The sequence below is a fragment of the Lynx rufus genome, unplaced genomic scaffold, assembly GCF_022079265.1.
Source record: "Lynx rufus isolate CCGP_SWC_20201006 ecotype Redwood Valley unplaced genomic scaffold, mLynRuf1.p SCAF_13, whole genome shotgun sequence".
Taxonomy (NCBI): domain Eukaryota; kingdom Metazoa; phylum Chordata; class Mammalia; order Carnivora; family Felidae; genus Lynx; species Lynx rufus.
Genome location: NW_025814827.1, coordinates 21,469,554 through 21,490,581, shown reverse-complemented (window position 1 = coordinate 21,490,581; position 21,028 = coordinate 21,469,554). Strand labels below are relative to the sequence as shown.

At 35.9% G+C, this 21,028-nt stretch overlaps 1 protein-coding gene across 2 annotated transcripts in view; it reads left to right on the top strand.

Annotated features, from left to right (window-relative positions):
- The window catches only part of UNC13C (unc-13 homolog C), a 585,929-nt gene that overhangs the window by 303,233 nt on the left and 261,668 nt on the right, over positions 1-21,028 (top strand). For both annotated transcript variants that reach the window (XM_047074451.1, XM_047074449.1), the window contains 3 exons: positions 5,853-5,921; positions 7,560-7,649; positions 11,602-11,730. In XM_047074451.1, the coding sequence (XP_046930407.1) occupies positions 5,853-5,921; positions 7,560-7,649; positions 11,602-11,730 (288 nt within the window). The remainder of the gene's footprint in view (positions 1-5,852; positions 5,922-7,559; positions 7,650-11,601; positions 11,731-21,028) is intronic.

Here is a 21,028-nt window from a genome sequence, read left to right as displayed (position 1 = left end):
AACAATAACCCTAAGTCACTCCCAAAGTGTGATTAGTATCAAAGGAGGCTTTGATATTGAGAGATTGAAGAGGATCAAGTGATTGATACTTTTCAGGGACTGATGAAAGTGTGATAAAAGGAGCCGGGCTTTTAGGGATGAGTAATATTTTTCCAATGTCCAAGAAGTAGTTGGGAAGCTACCTTGGGTCTGGGAAGACATTTGAGTAAAGACCAAAGTAAAGATACAAAATAAGTTCAAAGTGTGTGTAAGGTAGCCTGCCTACTAAGTAGGGCAAATAGAATGAAGGATGGTAGAGGGGCGCCTGGGTGGCACAGTCAGTTAAGCCTGCGACTTTGGCTCAGGTCTCACTCACGGTTCCTGGGTTTGATCCCCGTGTTGGGCTCTGTGCTGACAGCTGAGACCCTGGAGCCTGCTTCAGATTCTGTGTCTCCCTCCCTCTCTGCCCCTCCCCTGCTCATGCTCTGTCTCTCTCTTAAAAATAAATAAACATTAAAAAACATTAAAACAAAAAGAATAAAGGTAGGTAGTATAAGAAGAAACTGTGCTATTGGGTTGACATTAGATTGTTGAGGGCCTTTAAAACCTACGGAGATGTTTGGATGTCATTCTTGAAGCTTGGGGTATAATCTTTGATTTAGAAAGATAACTAACTGTAAGGAAATGTTGCAGAAGGGGGAGAGAGGATATATATCAGACACAGTTCAGTTGTAGTAATAGACACCATGTTAGAAACTTTAAGTAGAAAGGGATTTGGCACAGGGAATTAAATGCTTATAGTATCATTTGGGACTCAAGGAAGATCTTTCTGTAATAATCCTCAAAATATCACTGATATTTGAAACTGATTTTAAGAGAAGTGGTGAGTTTTCTTATAGTTGGGGAGGTGAGGAATCAGAAGGCTGCTTCTGTTAATGCAGCAGAATGTCTGAGACCACAAAGCTAGTGACCAGAGACTGGGAAATGAATGTCTCCAGGACTTAGCAGCCCAAGTAAACCAAGAAGCAGGAACTAGGCCTCCATCACTCGTCTGCTTTCCAAATGTAGCAGTGCACATGTATCTAATAGGCAGAAACTAAGATAATTGCATAAGCCTAGCTGCAAAGGAGTTTGGGAAATATGATGTTTAGTTTTCCAGTCTCAGAACTACTGGAAGCCACACTGAAAGAAGGTGAAATGAGTAAAACAGTTCTGGTGTTGAATACAGGAGGACTAGATGGAAATTAGTGATAGGGCTGATATGCTAGTCCTGACAAGGCAAAGCAATGCTGCACTAATGGCTTAGAGAAAATGAAGGTTGTGGCAAAGGAGAAAATGAGTGTGGGAAACATTTTCGAAGTCATTTTTTAATGACTTGACAAATGATTAGTTCTGGGGAGAGGTAGATCTAGGTTTTGTGCTTTCCTAAACATTATATAATTTGATGAGATTCTTTTTTAATATTTTTAAAAGTTTATTTATTTATTTTGAGAGAGAAAGAGAGCACACGAGAGAGATCGAGCTCTCAAGCAGGTGAAGGGCAGAGAGAATGAAAGACAGAACCCCAGGCAGGCTCTGTGCCATCAGTGCAGAGCCTGATGTGGGGCTTGAACTCACAAACTGTGAGATCGTGACCTGAGCTGAGATTAAGAGCCAGAAGTTTAACTGACTGAGCCACTCAGGTGCCCCTGATAAGACTGTTTTTAAGAAAAATACAAATTGTCAATAGAAAACAGAAAATTATTCATTTTTAATGAAAAAAATGAACGCCAATGAATTATAAATTATAATATAACAGACACTACAAATATTATAGAGTCCAGAAAAACAGCATAATATTTTAATTAACTTCCTGATACATCTCTTTAAGAGTTTTTCTAGAGTTTTTGACTGCAGATTCTTTGATCACTTCTTCATATGATGAAAATCCTGAAATACCATTCTTATTGAAAAAAGATAATCCAGTGTTTAGGAGAAAAAAAAATATCTGAGGCTCTCAAGGGGAAGGTTGATCATTGGCATGTGTCCAGCACACTCAATTATATTTGGGTGTGCACATATCTTTTTCTGTGATGAGGCTATCTGTGTTTACTAATGGACACCCAACAAAATTAGTCTCCTACCCTCTCATAGATCCTGGGTGATACGGGTACTATCTCTTTGATGATTACCTTTCAGAGGGATAGCTCCCAAGTACTTGAGGAAGACTTCTCTGGGTTGTAAAGCAACCTGGCAAGAGGCTTTGAAACACATTCACATTTCCCAGGGACAGAGGAAGAATTACAGTTAGGTTTTTTAAAGAGAATGCTCAAAAATTAAGACATCAGGGCCTAGAGTCAGGAAAAACTTTTCTAAAGTTTAGTCAAAGTGAGGGAAACATTGAGAGTCTCTAGGTCAGTGAATGATTCCATCTCAGGGCTTTTCAAACTTGCCTGTGAAGGGACTCCTTGAATACTTTTCAGTTGATGACATTTGTTAGTCACTGACACCATCACTGTAGCCCCCAGTGCTGAAGCATCATTAGATTCAAGTTAAATCAACCCCTGCTGCGGGAGTGAGATAATAAGAAACAAAGAAAGGGAAAAGAGCAGCTGAGAATGAGGCAGAGGCTTTTACACCCCTTCCTCAGAAGAACATTTCCTTCTACAACTCCCAGGATACTAGGGTGATATGTTTACATTTCTTGTTGATTTTAATGCACTTGTGAGGTAGCGACCACTGTCCCCTACTCAAAATCTCCCCTGTGCTCATGGGCCAAAACTGGCCCACCAGCTGGTTTTGTTTGCATGGCCCACATGCGAGGTGAGAATAGTTTCCACATTTTAAATGGCTTTTAAATATCAAAAGAATACTATTATTTTGCGACACATGAAAATTATATGAAATTCAAATTTCACTGTCCAAAAAACCAAAATTTTGCTGGAGAACAGCCATGCCCATTTGTTTGTATATTGTTTCTGGGAGCACTGTGCTACAGTGGCAGAGTTTAATAGAAAGGTGAAAAGAGTTACTACCTGGTTCTTTAGAGGCAGTTTCCTGACCCCTGGTCTAGAGTTACTTTTTTTTTTTTTTAAGTTTATTTATTTTGTGAAAGAGAGAGCATGCACAAGAGAGAGCATGTGTGAGCAGGGGAGGGACACAGAAAGAGGGAGAGAGAGAGAATCCCAAGCAGGCTCCATGAGGCCCAGCTGGGGCTCCACCTCATGACCATGAGATCATGACTCACGGGGAAATCCAGAGTCAGATGCTTAACCAACTGAGCCACCCAGGCACCCCTAGAATTATTCTTATCAACTAATTAAACCTAAGTTTTTGCTAACTGGTAACAGTGAGTATTGTGATTGATTTGGCCTGCTACTAAATACCAGGCATGTGTAGACATTACCTAATGTGAAGAACAGAGTATCACAGAGGCTTCAGATGTTGTGGCATGCCCCTCAGGAGAATCATTTTTTAATCACCCAGTCTTTTGTTACTCCTCAAATTATACCGTGCAGGAAATAGGCCTCCTCAGCTCTTGCAAATGTGGTCTCACTATAGTTAAATAGAATTATAATAAATACAATTAAATTTCAAGCTGTTCTTCTGTTTAAAGAATCTCTGTGAAGATGTAATCAGTAGCACACTTTTAATTTCATATCATCTGATATTGTCTGGGATTTAGCGACAACAAGCCTGGCAGTTTTCTCCACAGTTTTCTGTGTTCCTCGAATGTAAATTTTCCAGCTGGGCACTGAAGACTGAGGTAGGAAGACCACACGTGTGATCTGTGTCAGTCAGAATTCTGTTTGGCTGCATGAAATACAATTTTTTTTTTCTCCGTAGATCCCAAGTCCAGAAGTAATAAGGAATTCAGGATGAGGGTAGCTGCTCAGGATGGTAATTTTTTGAAAGGGTGGGCAGACAGGGCTAAGGTGAGGTATGGGGGCGTCCTGCTCCACCACACCTAATTGCTTGTTTAGCTTTTTATCTGAAGGTAACATGACTGTTTTACCTTCACGTGTCTAGTCTGAGTTTCAGGTGGAAGAAAGGAGAGAGACACAGGGCAGATGGAGAAAAAGCCTGACAAGGAGTTACATAGTGAACACTAATACAACAACAGTGCCTGCCAAGCATTCTTTTAGAATCTTTCCAAATAATAATTCATGGTAATGTGCTAACTGGGTCCATCCCCTTTAATAAACTATATATATCTCATTAGCCAAAATCATACTGCATGACCATTCCTGCAGGAAAAGAGGTCATGAAGTTAGGTATTTCAGAATGGCCACATTTTAATTACAAGGTTCTAGTAGTAAGGAAGAATGGAAAAGGATATCAAGCACACAGCCAGAACAGTCACTACCCATGTATATAACAGGGCTAGTGACTTGGGCATTAATGTGACTTACTAGGGCCGTGTCAGCTGTCTTGATGATTTATACCAATCACAGAGGTCAGATAAAGCATCTTAAGACATGACATGAGCACATTAACTTTTACCATTATTGAATGGTTAACTTTACTGTGGCCTAAACTGATGATGGTAGTGCTTCTTAGGGTTTTCTCTTTTGATTGAGAGCTACTGACCCACGTGGTTGGGGGATGAGGGTTAATAAAAGGACAATATAGTTCACCTCTTTCCCTGGGAAAGCCTGAGGGAAAGTGGGAAAGGAAAATCTAAGACCTTTAACTCATCAGCAGTTTTGAGTAGCTTTACTGAAGAGTCTTCTCTGCCTAATAAGATGGCAAGCATCTTGAAGGCAAGTTTCATTTCTTAGGCTCTGTCAGTCTCCACAAGGGGTTAACACAGAAAATAATATCAAGTTTGATTGTCTGACATATGAACCAGATAAAGGTAGTTTATTCAGAAAATTGGAGTTTCAACTTAGGAACAGTTCATCAACTTCTGTTAATAGCTCACTTCATCAAAATCAGTGACTTCAAAGAATGAGTTATAACCCCATAAATCTACCTTTTATGTGAAAGTGTTAGGAAGTTTCTACTTCGGCCAGTATCTTCCAAAGTACAGTTTGTTATTTACAGAATACTCATGTAGGCAGAGACCTTTGCTCTTACTTCCACTCTCTTATTTCTTTTTATTTTTTATTAAAATCTGAGACTCAGAATGGGGGATCGTCTACCTATAAACTTCGTGTGACTTTGATGTTTTCATTTTATCTAATTTATTTACTTTATTTAATCAACATAACTTCATCTTTAGACTTATAAGCAAACTCATTATTTTCAGATCCTACGAAGAGGTCAGTCCAACACTGAGATAGCCTCAGAGGGAAGTATTAGTTTTTTGTGTGTGTTGTTTTGTTTTTTTGCTTAATGTTTTATATATATGTTTTTTTAAACACTAAATCATAAACATACTGGAAAGGCAATCAGTACTTTCAGATTATGAAGTCTATACTTGTTACCAAAGAGAAAGTGCTTTTTGAAATTGTTCTTGATGAGAACAAGAGCTATTCCCCCTTCCACAGGTAGGAGAAATTTCAAAATAATAATAATTTATTTCTGAGGAGGTACAGTGGTGTGTGGGGTGGTTGATGTTTTATCTTGCTGACTCATATTGTTGTGAATTAGTACCGTGGTGATTCAGTTCTCTGGACTCTTTCCCCTGAAAGCAACTTTTTGGATACTTTCTTATTCATCACAGAGAGTCTATGTGGCTTATTGGCAAGAGATTGGTTTTGTTGTGAAATATATCTGCATTTGAATCACTGTTTTGTCACATACTAGCTCTATCACCTTAGATAAATTTTTTATATCTTTGAACCTTCCTTTCTGTAAAATGAGGAAAATAACTCCTAGAGTTGTTTTGAGGGTTACTTTTAGAATGACCATTTATTTCTGTTCTCCTATTTTGTTTTTGCTCTGTACAGAGGGAAAAATTCATAAAACTGTTGGATCAGTTGCATAACTCTTTAAGGATTGACCTGTCAAAGTATAGGGTATGTACAAAATTATTTTCCTGAAGGTAAGATACCATGTTTGGCTGAGATGCTTTCTTGTCATATTATAAAAAATCATCCACTGTGTAATGGAAAAGTAAAAATACTGATCTTGGGATCTCAGGTTCTATCACACTGGAAAAGTCCAGTCAGTAAGCAAGCAGATGTCCCTCGTTCAGAGACCTTGCCCCACACAAGCCTATACTAATAAAGTGTGTGTGTGTGTGTGTGTGTGTGTGTGTGTGTGTGTGTTTAATTTTACAACTATTTTAATAACTTTCAGACTGAGAGGCAATCAGCTAATTCTTGAGGTAAACATGTGGCGTAGACCTCATCTTGAAAGCTCACCCCTTGTTGCTGAGATATCCTGCTGATAGTTCCTCAGCTTTTAAGATTCTTACTTGGACTCACCACTTAATTCACTTTTTCTAGATCACTATAATATGCTTTTTGAAGTTGTCCAAAGTTTTTGTCAACTATTCTATACTTCACCTCCAGGTGAAACATACAAATACATACACACACAAATGTATTCATGTACTTTTGGGTGTAAATATATATATTATTTTAATTATAAAGATCTTAGATACAAAATATTCAGTTATAAATTATATTTCTAGAAAAAATTTGTAGCAATAACTCTTGCATTCTTTATTTAATAATTTATTCTAAAAATCATACCTGCAAATATGTGTATCTACTACATTCATGTTTTAGTTCATTATTGATGGATCTCTTAATTGTATATTTCTGGAAATTATACCACATTTTGTCAAATTCAACCTTCCTGTTGGAACTGGGGCCAACACTGTTAGAAGATAACTGCTATTAACTAGGCAATAAAAAAAAAGATAATTGGGGGCAAAGGGGCCTTGAGGCCACATTATTTGTCATCATTTTGACACCTTAACTCTGCTGACGTTCATGAATATCTAAAGGTTACGTGTGGTTTTTCAGGTCACTCTTTAAAAAGCCAATCTGAAAGCATGGTAAATGAGAAATTCCTCAATGCTACAATGTTAAAATCTGATATCAAACATTTTCATGATCACACCTTTACTTCAAAGTTCTGAACTTCTTTATTTTTATATGACGTTTTCACCCAACATCACTAACAAACTTTTTGTTGAAATCCACAGTACTTGAGGGAGAGACTTGGCAGTGCAGTCTTACTCTTTTTTTTTTTAACTTTTAAAAGTTTCTTTGTGACTAAAAGTAAATGTAGCATATGTAAAAGTTCCCACAGGTATTTTTGGAAAAAATTACTCATCTTGAGAAAGTTATTAAAAATATTTCCAACTACATGCTGTCCACTCCACTTTTAGTAGCAAAATTATTATAGCAACAAAGACGAATAATAACGCTGCATGAATTGTATAATTATATCTACATAATATATGATAAAAATTAAATTTTTATTGCAATGTGGAAATAGAAGCATATGGCTTTGTAAGACTAGCAGTATTTCCATATTGTTTACTTTTTGTAATATTTTATGATAAAATATTTTGGGAATACTCTAGGGATATTTTTTATAATTTTACACAGTTCATTTCCCATTTCCTTTACCAGAAAGCTAGTTTTAATTTGTTTTCCCACTCTGAAAATTTACCCATTTTCTGTTTATTAATTAACCAGGAAAACTTCCCAGCCAGCAATGCTGAACGACTGCAAGACCTGAAATCAACTGTTGACCTACTAACAAGTATCACCTTCTTCAGGATGAAGGTACCTCATCTTACCTGTCACCATCTTGTTGTGACATACCACATGTATTCCCTGCTAAAGTCTGGCTTTTACTCCTCTCTTGACCAGTGCGGTCCAACCCTTGCAGTTACGCCATGATGCCTTTTCCTTTGCTAAGTGAATCCTCCAGTATGAGGTCTGTTGAAAAAGAATTATGCTAGACACCTAAAATATTCTGATACATTCGGCTTAAATTTAGTTTTAAATTAAATCCATCTTAAATACGGCTCTTACTAAAAAAGAAATCTCTAAGAATGCTAAATGGAAATGAGTTACTTCTTACTTTAGTTTTAACTCCCATGGCTTGCTAACCTTTTCATCCCAACAGAGTAGCTGATTCTTTTAAGTTTGCCCCAGTTGTGACAACTTCCATTTTCAGCCCTGGAAATGTCTACATAGGGATATATTTGATTGTTGAATCCTTTTGTATAGTTAACTATCTACAAAACTATGCAGGCATTTCTTTTTAGGTAGATCTCTGCTTTAACATCAAGTTCTTTGCACTCATAATTTGGCTATCAAGACTATTCATGTCAAGTGTTTCCTAAAACTATTTGTCAGGCTATGGGCTAAAAAATTTTGCTCTCTGAAAGAGTTTTATGATGTTTATTCAGAAAATTCCTCTACAGAAAAAAGCAAAACAATTTTCAGTTGCTCATGATTGTTTTCACTAGAAGCACTAAAAATGGTACTATATGAGAGACAGAAAACAAAACCATGCCATATCAGCAGTCATTTAGAGTTTTTCAAGTCCAAAGAAAATTCATTTGGCTTCAAATCACAGTGTAATTGGGTGACTGGGATAAATAGAATTTATATCCATTCTTATCCTCTGGCAGCAGCTGTTGGAACAGTGTATAGGGAAGGATAGTGAGCTTCCAACCAGGCTCACGAGGAGAAGTTACTTTATTGACAGGCGATGGGTGCCATTAACACTGAGGCAGGGGGGACATGGGAGTGAGGGTAGGGGGTGCCTGCACAAGTGCTACGTATCTGCCATTTCTCAGTCACCAGCCTTGATGTGTTTAGAAACAAAATCTCAAACTTCCAGCACCTCCTCCTCCATCCTCACTACCAGCCGATGACCTTGCTTCACACTGCACTGAAAAAAATGGGAGCAAATGCTGGAGAGCTTCCTCAAGCTCAGACCACATGCTCCTCCCACCCACCCCATCTATCTACTTACCTGCATCTGTGTCCATATACTCTTCCTTCCTTTATTACTATTGATTAGCTGTCTCTTCTCCTAGAAAAGGCCATCTCTTCCAGCTGTGCAATTGATTTCATGCCCTTCTGAACACTAAAGCCTTGGTGCTGCAGTGGCTCCTGCTCTCCTCAAAGATGGACTCCACTTTCTTCTCCATCTACAACACCCGAATTCCCCCTGTCCTTTAATACCAAAACACCTTAGAATCAGCTTCATTATGTTTTCTTGCCCATCTCTATTCTTTCAGTATCTTTTGAACAAATTTCCTCCTCCCGTTTTCTTTTTTTCTCATTACACGCAGTCAAATTCATTCCTCTGGTGTACAGATCGATTCTTTTTGACAAACGTGTAGTTGTGTCACCACCACGGCAATTAACCAATGAAACGGTCCCATAATCCTCCAGAATTCCCTCTTGCTGCTTTTTAATACTCACTGCCTCTCCCACCCCTTGGCAACTACCCATCCATTGCTGTTTCCTTATAGGCTTACTTTTTCCAGAATATCCTGTGGATGAAATAATACGCTATATAGCATGACACATTGGCTGTTCATCCATCTTGTTGAGTGTTATCAACAGTTCATTCCTTTTTATTGAGTAGCCATTCTTGGTTATGCAGGTAGCCATTCTGAGTAGCCATTTACTGAGTAGCCATTCTTGGTTATGCATGTACTACAGGCATTTGGGTTGTTAATAAAACTGTTAAAAAATATTTATGTAGAAATTATTAGTGTAAACATAAGCTTTCACTTTCCTTGGAGTGAGGTTCCTGGGTTTGCCTTCTTAGCAGCTATGTCTGAGAATCCTAATTGCGCTATATCTTGTGGTAAAGCTCTTGGTATTTTCCGTGGTTTTAAATATTACTATTTTGTTAGCCATTCTAATAGGAGTGAAACTGTATCATATTACATCTTAATTTTATTTATTATTGATAATGTTGGTCATCATTTCTTGGGCTGATTTGTTATCTGAATTTTTCTTTTAGGAACAATCTATTGAAATATTTGCCCATTTTTTATTAGTTTGTTTTGTTTTGTTTTAGTATCAAGAGTTCTTTGGGACCCTTGGCGGGCTCAGTTGGAAGAGTATGTGGCTATTGATTTCGGGGTCATGAGCTCCAGCTCCAATTTAGGCAAAGAGATTACTAAAAATAAATTTTAAAAACTTAGGGGAAAAAAAAGAGTTCTTTATATAGTCTAGATACAAGTCTTTTGTCAGGTGCTTTATTTGCTAGGAGTTTCTCCCTGTCTGTACTTTTTCTTTTCATTCTCTAACAGTACCTTTTGTACAGCAAAAGGGTTTAATTTGGATGAAGTCTACTTTAGCAATTTTTGATTTATAGATAGTGCTCTGGGCTAAAGCAAGGTCGCAAAGAGATTTTCCTGTTTCTTCTAAAAGTTTTATTTTATCTTGTATGTTTAGTCCTGTGTTTTATTTTGAAAGTTTTTTTGTTGTTGTTGTTGTTTTTAATGTTATGAGGTATGGGTCAAAGATAACTTTTTTTTTTTTTTTTTTGCATACTACATGTTCAATCATTCTAACACCATTATCCAGGGTTAATTTTTGGACTTCTTCTCTTTTGTATCCATACTCATCTAGTCCTGTTCCTTTGAATTCTTATTTAAGCTAATAATTTCTAAATTTGTATCTCTAGCCCCAGGCATCTCCATGAGTCCAGACTCATACACAAATGTCTACTTCCATGCGTAAGTCCAGACTCATACACAAATGTCTACTTCCATGCGTAACAACCTTCTCAATCTTAACCTGCCTGAAACCGAACTCTTCATCACCTGTGTACAGCTTTATTTGTCTAGTTAACCTACCTTCATTGTATCAGTTATCATGCTAGAACCATGGGGTCCTAACTCCTCTCTTTCTCTCACACCAATTATCCAATCATTGAGCAGATCCTGTTAGCTCTTCCTTCCCAAATTAAACAGCTCCTAGCTTAACACCATAGTCCAAGCACTATATTGACTAAATTACTATAGTGTTCTCATCCCTGGTCTTTCTACATTTTCCATAGCCTGCCTTAAAGCAGCCTAAGGGAGCCGTTTGTTTGTTTGTTGTGTTCATTCATTCTTTTTTCTTAAGCCTTTTAAATGACAGTTGAGTTACATCACTTGGCCCTTCTGCTGCAAGAGTCTGATTCCTTCCCACCTTACTCAAAGTTAAGGTTCTTAAAATAGTCTGTATATAGATTTTTCCCCTGGCTCCATCCTTTTACTTCTCTGAATTCATCTAGTGTTGCATCCTCTTTGTTAGTTCTATTCTGCTGAAACGTTTTCTATCTCCTCTGCTTTATTTTACTTTTCAATGTGCACCATCATGGAATATATTTTACTGATTTCTTTTATTATCTGCTAGAATTTAGCTCCATGAGGAAAGGGATTTTTCTTCCTTTGTTCACTGGGGTATCCTATTGTCATGCACACAGTAGGTGATAAATGTTGAATGATTGAAAAGAATGAATGGATGAATAATGTTGTGATTGGTCCTTTACGTGTTTCTATTTGAATATTTACAACTATGATCATTTTCACTGCATCGTCATATGAGAAAATTAAACATTTACACTAAAATGGTTTTAAAAGGTTTTAAAATAAACCTTTTTTCCTGAATGTAGAAATATCAACTAAAAACATTTATTGAACATTATTTGAGTTGTTGATACTGGATTACAATGTTATATTTTTTGACTTTAAGAAAATAATTTGTCTCTCAGGTTCTGGAGCTGCAAAGTCCCCCAAAGGCCAGCATGGTGGTGAAGGACTGTGTTAGGGCATGCCTGGATTCTACATACAAGTATATTTTTGACAATTGCCATGAACTCTATTCCCAACTAATTGATCCGGTAAGAAAAGATGTATGTCTCCTTTGTTTCTAATGTCTGTTTCTATATGTCTAGAATGACACTAAATGAGAATATATGTTCACTTAATTTCACATTAACTGTGGGTTTTGAGAATTCTTAATCTTTTCTTCACATATGAACATCACTTTCATTTACATGAAATAATTCACTCCTTAAAACAACCTTATGTAATAAAGGTAGATACTATGTTTTAGGCTTCTCAGATGACGAATCAGTTTCACAACAATTAAGTGATTTGCTCAAGGTCACGCAGTGGTCAAGTGGCAGATTTGGGACTAGAATTTAGGATTCCAACTCACCTCTTATGTTCTTCCTCTAACACATAACTTCCTCCCTTATCACTTTACCTAATAAAAGTGATAGATGGGGAAACATATAACAGGACGGTAAAATCATCCTATATGTAAATTAACTGTTAAGGAATATTTCAAAAATACAAAAGAAAATATAGAAAGCACACCAAACATATATACACTTACCACCTAGATGACCAAATGTTAACATTTAGTAATATTTGCTCTGTTCTTTATTGTCTAAAGGCATTAAATGAATATTACACCTGCAGAAAGCAGCATCTCCCTTTGTGCTTTTTCCAAAGTGAATTCTCCTCCCTTTCTCTTCCTTCAGAGATAAACACTAATAGTAGACAGTTTGAGCATATTTTCACATATGCTCAATGAATGCTTCAGTTTTATTATCTGTGAATTAGCTATTGATCCTCTGTTGATTTTTCTGTGGGCTTGTCTTTTACTTATTAATTTGTAAAAAAAAAAATTCTAAAATATATTCTGGATACTAATCCTTTGTTGGTTATGTGATTTAATATATATTACTTCCCTCTTTATATGTGATGTATCTTTTTGTTGTGTTGAAGTTTTCCTCATACTAGGCATCATGCATACTATGATTTATGCATTGCTATCACTTCTATAAAACTGGTGTTTGGAGATGACTTTTTAATATGTGTCTACTGTCCACTTTCCTGAAGAAAGTAGGCACTCCACTAGATACTGGAAATTGTGCAATCACTCTGGACCTTCTTGGTTACTTGAGTGGGGCAAATTCTAGATAATTATATTGAATGAGAAAAGTGGGACTCTTTCATTTTAGGTTTCAGGCTGAGCTTCTTATAGTATTAAAACTTTCTGGTGTCCTTAGCCTAGTAGGAGAAAAAAATTAAAGCTGGAGTTTGTCATTGTATAAGAAAATAATGTATAACCACATAATTGTTCATAACTTTATTATTCCTGCTAGAAGTGTTCTAGTTTAAAAACTTAGTTCTCTGGGATTTTTAAAGATTAAATTGTCTCTCACTATGTTCTTCCATTGGGTGGCTTTCTCATAGCTTCTTTTTGTCTATTTTCTACCATCTTTCTCCCATAAGGCCCTTCAATACTTTTACATTTTCAACTTCATTGTATTTATTTTAACTAAAAGGTAAAATTGAAACTTTTTGTTACACCAGGTATGTTATCCATACATAACTTCATAATCAATTTACCAAACCTCCCCAGCTTCAATTTCTTATTCCTTGAAACTTCACACACACTGTCCCCTCTTATGATCCCTAAATTCTATTATTTTCATGAATTGTCCATCCTCTTTCATATCCATGCATTTATGTATCCTGTTCTATTTGTCTATAATGTTTTTCCCCTCTTTCCTGCCTTCATCAAAATTGAACTTAAATATGACATGCTATTCTACTAATTTATACCCAGTGGATGAATCATATCACCAAAATGTCTTATTTAGTGTCTTTCTACTTACTATATTACTAATAATAATAACTCACAAATAGCATAAACAGTTTTATTTTCCTAAGAGATACAGAGATATGGGCGGTTCCCATAAAGCAAACATGCTCCTAACAAATAGTAAATGAAGTGTCACCTCAAGATGAATCTAACATGGCTTAATATTTGCTAACCTGGCTTTAAAAACAAAGACATTTACATAGTTTTCCAACTGTGTAGTTATTCTTTTTGGTGAAGAGATCTATATAGATAAAATTTATAAGAAATCTTATCAATGTAGAGAAGTAGAAAATTTGGAGCTATGTTTTCCATCAAAGAAAAAGACTTTTCCATAAGCATTGTTATCATTTGAAATTCTAAAGGAAGTACCTATTGGATCTGAGTAATTTAGGAAAATAATATTCTCTAGAGCCCTTCTGAAGCCATCTTGGAAAAGTTTTAATGATTAAGGTTTATCTCCCCTTAGTTGATTGGAATGGTCTTCTCCCGTGAGCTCAAGACCTTTTTTTCTCATACCACATGTCTAAATTGTCCTAAAATTCTGATGACTTTATCTTCAAAACTAAATACCTTATCTTCACAGTATTTCCAGAATCTGACCACTTTTTTTTTTAATGTTTATTTACTTTTTGAGAGAGAGAGAAAAAGAGCTTGAGCAGGGGAGGGACAGAGAGAGACAGACAGACAGACAGACAGACAGAGAATGTGAAGCAGGCTCCAGGCTCTGCACTGTCAGCACAGAGCCAGATGGGGGTCTCGAACCCATGAACCATGAGATCATGACATGAGCTGAAGTTAGACACTTAACTGAGCCACACAGGAGCCCTGAATCTGACCACTTTTTACCAACTCCATCCTTCCATCCTGATCTGAGCCACCATCATTGCTCATTTGCATTACTATATAATTTCCTAATAGAGAACAGTGGTTGCATCCTACCATCCTCTATTCTCAATAAAACAGTAAGAATGATTGTTTTAAAAAGTAAATCAGACCATGTCCTTCTGTTGCACAGAATGTTATAAAGTCCCTTCATTTCAGTCTAATTTGAAGTCCTTAAAATTGCCTATAAGGCATAGAATCTGGCTCATATTACACCTTCCACCCCACTTACTCTGTCCTGCGCACATACCATTGTGTAAGTGGAGAGTCAAATAAGGGTTTACCCACAAGAACAGTGTTGAACCCCCTGATACTTACGTGAGTGCATAGATCATAGTAGGTGCTCAGGAAAGCATTTGAGTGAATTGAATAAGTGAATAAACAATATTTTTTCTCAAACCAAATGATGATAATTTATAGGTATATTTGGCCTACTATAAACAGGAGTGAAAGGAGTGCTCTATTCTGTGGTAGACACTCAACTGCTTGCCTAAAGCCTCTTGGAGTTGTATTGGGTCATGCCACAGGGTCCTGAATGATGAGATAGGGGAGAAATTGATGAACACCCCATCCAGTCCCAACACTTAAAAATACCTCGCAGTATTCTCCAGCCCTCTCTTCTGTGCTGCAGTGACCTTGATATACACCCATTCTAAATGGTATAGCTATTAGGTGGAGGAGGGCTATCCAGCCAGCTTCAGACTTTGGATATTTAATAAATAATTATTTACTACATTAACTCATTGAGATTTGGAGATTTATTTGTTACCACAGCATAACTTGGCTTATTTTGACTAACATACCTTCATATCAGATTCCATCCTGCCACCCAAACTATTTAAAATACATCTGTGTTTCTGGGGCGCCTGGGTGGCGCAGTCGGTTAAGCGTCCGACTTCAGCCAGGTCACGATCTCGCGGTCCGTGAGTTCGAGCCCCGCGTCGGGCTCTGGGCTGATGGCTCAGAGCCTGGAGCATGTTTCCGATTCTGTGTCTCCCTCTCTCTCTGCCCCTCCCCCGTTCATGCTCTGTCTCTCTCTGTCCCAAAAATAAATAAACATTGAAAAAAAAATTAAAAAATAAAATAAAATAAAATACATCTGTGTTTATGTGACTCCTATCTATAACTCTATACTCCCCATTCACTTATGGGATTAAGTCTGAACACTGCCGTTATCCAAAGGCCCTCCAAGGTCTAAGCTCTATCTTTCCTTATTTTAACCTCATTTCTACTTTGCATTCTGTGATTCAACACACTAAAGTCCATGATGACTTTGTCTGCATTTTTTTTCCTGTTTGGAGTTGTTTTACCTCCCCAAACCCCCTTCATGACTAACTCTAGCTCATCTGGCCATTTCTTCAGAAAGCTTTTAGGATCTCTCCTACCTATATTAGGTATTCCTGCTCTCTGCTCTTATAATACCATGACATGTTATCACCAGTGCACTTACTATGCTGAATTTATTAAGCACAGAATAATGTAATACCTGTTTGGCCTGTCTTTCCCATTAGGCTGCAATGTAGCCCCAGTGTTCAGTGCTGTGCCTGACAAAGAGTAGGGTTGATAAGGTAATCAATTAATAAAAAACACATTTTATAAAAGCACTGTGATACTTAGCTATTTATAGTCTCTTTCAATGACTCCACTTCTAAGTATGTGGTCAAGAACATGGTCTCTGATGTCAGAACCCTTGAGTTCAAATCCTGGCATTCCTGCCTATTATTTTTGTAATCTTGGATGCACTACTGAGTCTCTTCATGTCTTAGTTTCTTCATCAAGACCTATTTTTTAATATTCATGCTACTTGTCTTTTATCTGAGTTCTCTTTAGATGAAGTAATGCCTGAAACCAAAACCAAGAATTTCAGGGTTGTTAGACACAGTATAATTCTGATTATTTAAATGTGGAAGCATACTTTCTCTCTCCAAAGGGGTTTTAAAGAATCATGTAAAAATAGTGATTGGAATAAAAATGGAAAGTAGATTTAAGAGAAAAATCAAAGTAACTGTAGTTAGAACAACAAAATAGAGTGTGTTTTCTAAAGGCTGGCTGCACACTCAGAGAACAGCATTCACCTTGGCTGAATCACCAAGTTCTATGTTTGTCCTTCAATTTAGCATAACTAAGAACTCAAATGTTGTAGTGTGGACATAGGTGATTGATCTCTTGCATAAAGACACATGAGATAATCTAGAAACTAGGCCAATGTTCTAATTATATTTCTTTAATAATTAGTAATGAGTTTAAGAAACTTCTCATAAGTTTTTTAACTATTTGAGTAACGATTTTTATAAATTACCTGTTTGTATCTTGTGCCTATTTTTAAAAACAGAGTTTTTGTATTTTTCTGGTCTATATTATGGCGTTTCTGAGTCCTTTTGACACTGCAGAGATTTTTCACAATCTGTAATCTTTATTTATCTTTGTCACAGTGTACACTAATAAGAAATTCTCAGCTTTGATATAATCAAATTGATGTTTTTCTGTTTAAATTTGAGATTTGGAGTTTTTTGAAGAGTCTGTTCTACCCATCCCACAAAAAGAAGGCCTCCTTATGTCAACTTTAATAAAATGGATATTTTCTAGCTTGGTAATAATTATTGTTAATTACGATCATCCAATTCCCCTTGCTGTTGTTCCATGCTCCTCAGGCAGTCTTCAGATTATAGGTTGGCTTTTTATATAGATGTCCTTCTAGGAAAGGATAGGCCAAAAATTGTCAAGTCTGTTTGAAATGTTTGTATTTTTTTTAAAAAACTATAATTTGTTCCCTGAAGTGAGCTTAAATTTATACTTGTGCCTAACATACCTAGGAATGAATATCTACCTACCCAACCATGTACCCACCCAACCACCTACCTACCTCTATATGGAAAATCACATGCGGATTGTCTCCAACTCACAATGGTTTTGTGTACAATTTCTTGACTTTATGATGGTGTGAAAGTGATAGGCATTCAGTGGAAGCCATACTTGAGGTTTTGAATTTTGATCTCTTCTTGAAGTAACAATATATATTGTGATCCTCTCTCATCGATGCTAGGCAGTGGCTGTGAGCCACAGCTCCTTCCCCCACACGACCACAAGGGTAAACAACTGATTCAACCATTCTGTACCCCTACAGCCGTTCTGTTTTCCACTTTCAGTACACTATTCAACAAATTTCATGAGACATTCAATACTTTAGTATAAAATAAGCTTTGTGTTAGGTGATTTTGCCTAACTGTAAGATTTTTAAGTATTCTGAGCACATTTAAGGTAGGCTAGGCTATCCTGAAATGTGTGGTTGGTTAAGTGTATTAAAGGCACTTTTGATTGATAATATTTTAATTTATGGTGGATTCTTTGGGACATAACTCCATCATAAATTGAAGAAAACATGTATATATGCTTTGGGCTTCTTTGTTTCCCTCCCAAATCCAGTTATTCTGCCTCTTGCTTCTGAGGAAATCTCTGTTATGAATTTGGCATTAGCTTTCTGATTCCTCGTTATGTATATTTATTATACATGCCTGTTATCTATTTGTAGCACCATGTATATCTCCATCAATCTCTTATATACTACATTGTATAAAATATGCCATACCATGGTGTGGTTACATATGTTAGTTCCAGAACCAGGCAGCCTAAGTGTTGTTTGGTAGGGATTCTGCAATTTTTAAAGCTCATTACTTTTTAGAGAACTATCTATGCTGATACATTTAGGAACAGCTTATTGATTTTTTTTTACAGCTACCTGTCACATAAATGTACCACAATATACATATCAATTTTAACATTTCACTTTTACCAATAATACTGTAATGAAATTTTGTGGTGAAAATTATATTTGCAACTTCCAGTCTGTGGTCTTTTTATGCTTATATATTTTGAGAGGGTGGAGAGGGGCAGAGAGAGAGTGAGAATCTGTGCTGACAGCACAGTCTCATGTGGGACTCAAATTCATGTACCATGAGATCATGACTTGACATGTAATCACAAGTAGAATACTTAACCGAATGAGCCACCCAGGCATCCCATCCAGTCTTTGGTCTTAAAGAACAAAAGCATGCCCTCCTTTGCTCTATTTTTCCAATTCTACTAGAAATAATATAAGCTTGTACAATGTGGTCAAAAGTACTCTTTTTTTCACGTGTTTAAATGTTTTTTTACTTGTCTGATTCCCATAGTACACACTGAGTTTAATGAGAACAAAAAGTCTGTCTTATTTATTATTGAATTTACAGTACATAATACCATGCATCACATAGAGAAGCAAAAATCAACAAATACTTGCTTACTTAATGGAACTTCTATGCAGAAACATCTGTTTGTACGCAACCTGTGATAAGTAGCCTGCTATTTATTTAAAAATGTTGACCAAGAGATCTTCTGAAAACCTCCTGGGAAAGAAAATACCTTCCAAGAATACTTCAGTTTGGCAACTTAAATGAACTTAAAGCTATAAGATTTCAAAAAGTCTACTCTTGAGCTGTAGGTATGTGCTTCTTTAGTTATTTTAGCGAAAGAAGTTGCTTTAGTTACTTTTCTTTAGTTTTGTTCTTTTGCTTTTATTTTTGCTTTAGCTAATTCTAAATAATTCAGTAATAAAAGGATCCTTAAAAATAAAATATGACTTTGAAATTTACAAATAGAAAAATTCTAATTCTTTAACTTTTTATTTGAGATGCTACTTAAACAGTAATTATTAAGGAACTGGCTTGAAAGCATTCCTGACTTCTCCTAAGGTTTTTTGTTTTTTGTTTTTTTGTTTTTTGTTTTTTTTTCTTTAAGCAATGGGCTTTCTTATACAACTGGTAGCTTTAGTATGGGGAATGATGTCCATGTGCACTTATAGTGCCTTTTCAGTACCTCATGTAATTATTGTCTTAGCACTAGATCTAAGTAAATACCCATTTAAAAATTAATTTTCTTTTAAATTTTTTTTTCAACGTTTATTTTATTTTTGGGACAGAGAGAGACAGAGCATGAACGGGGGAGGGGCAGAGAGAGAGGGAGACACAGAATCGGAAACAGGCTCCAGGCTCTGAGCCATCAGCCCAGAGCCTGACGCGGGGCTCGAACTCACGGACCGCGAGATCGTGACCTGGCTGAAGTCGGACGCTTAACCGACTGCGCCACCCAGGCGCCCCTTAATTTTCTTTTAAAGTTTGTTGCAAAATGTGTAGAAGAAAGTTATGAATATGAAATTTCTTCTTAAATATCAGTTTCATAAGCAATATATAAATTGTTATGAAAAAGAATTGCTCAAAATAAATGGTATAATGACATTTTCTATATTGATGAGAAAGATGAAAATCCAAAGCATAATACATTATGAGATCTTTGTTTTCCTCAATGTGTATTTCAATTTTTCTAAGAAAGTAAAATACGTTAAGCTGAAATAAATTCTAAAATCACAAAAGTATGCCGTGTTAGTGAAACTAGTATAATCTTGATTTTAAAATGGATTAGGAGAGTGCATGCAAAGAAAGTGATAAACTCATTATGTTTAATAAACACTGATGAACAATTTCAAAATAAAATATCAAATGGCATATTTAAAATGTAACCAGATCATTAAATTTGATCTCAGGAATACAAGGGTGGTTCAGCATTGAAAACCTATGAATATATTTTATTCTAATACTTAACTAAAAATATCATACGTTTATTCAATATAAGTAGAAAGAGCGATGTGATGAAATTTGATGACTCTTTATGATTAAAAATAAACTCAGAACATTAGGATGGAACACATCTTTTTTTTTTTTTTATTTGGTTAAGGCTATGTTAGAAAACCTATACCTAATATTAAAGCTTAACAGATGAAGTCTGGGTGGATTTATTTAAGAAATATAGATAATTGTCCTATTAACACTGCTCTATAACATAATATTTGAAGAAGCAAGACAATAAATATTAGAAAGGAAAAGAAAAAAACTTTAATTGATGGATGATATGACCATATACATGTAAAAAGTAACAGGATCTACCTGAGATATTGGTTCAAATAAGAATAAATCTCAAAAAATATAGAATTTTTTACATGAGAAATTGTGCACACGTTACTAGGGAAAGGAGAAATAGTTTAGTATGCTGTGTTAAGAAAATCATATGGAGTCTCATCATATGAAGATGGGGAAAAAGGAGTGGACTCTTGCCTAACACCATATACAATGCGAACTCAAAAGGATGAAAGAGATGAGTCTAAGTGGTAAAAATTATGGTAGTATAGGAGAATACCTTTCTAGTGCAGTATAAGAAAGGCTTCATAAAACTCAAAGCACAAATTTTAGTCATTCTTTCATTCATTAATTCATGTATAATTAACATACAATGTTATATGAGTTTCAGGTATACATCTTAATGATTCAACAATTCTGTGCATTACTCAGTGTTCAAAACAATAAGTGGAGTCACCATCTGCCACAATAAAACATTATTAAAATACTATTGACTATATTCCCCAAGCTACACTTTTTATTTCTATGACCTATTTTATAACTGGAGGTTTGTACTTCTTAATACTCTTTATTTCGTGCACCTCCCTCTCCCACATCTTCTCTGGCAACCACCATTTTGTTCTCTGTATTTGAGTCTGTCTTTCTGTTTGTTTTGATATATTTAGATTTGACCTACAAATAAAAACATATGCT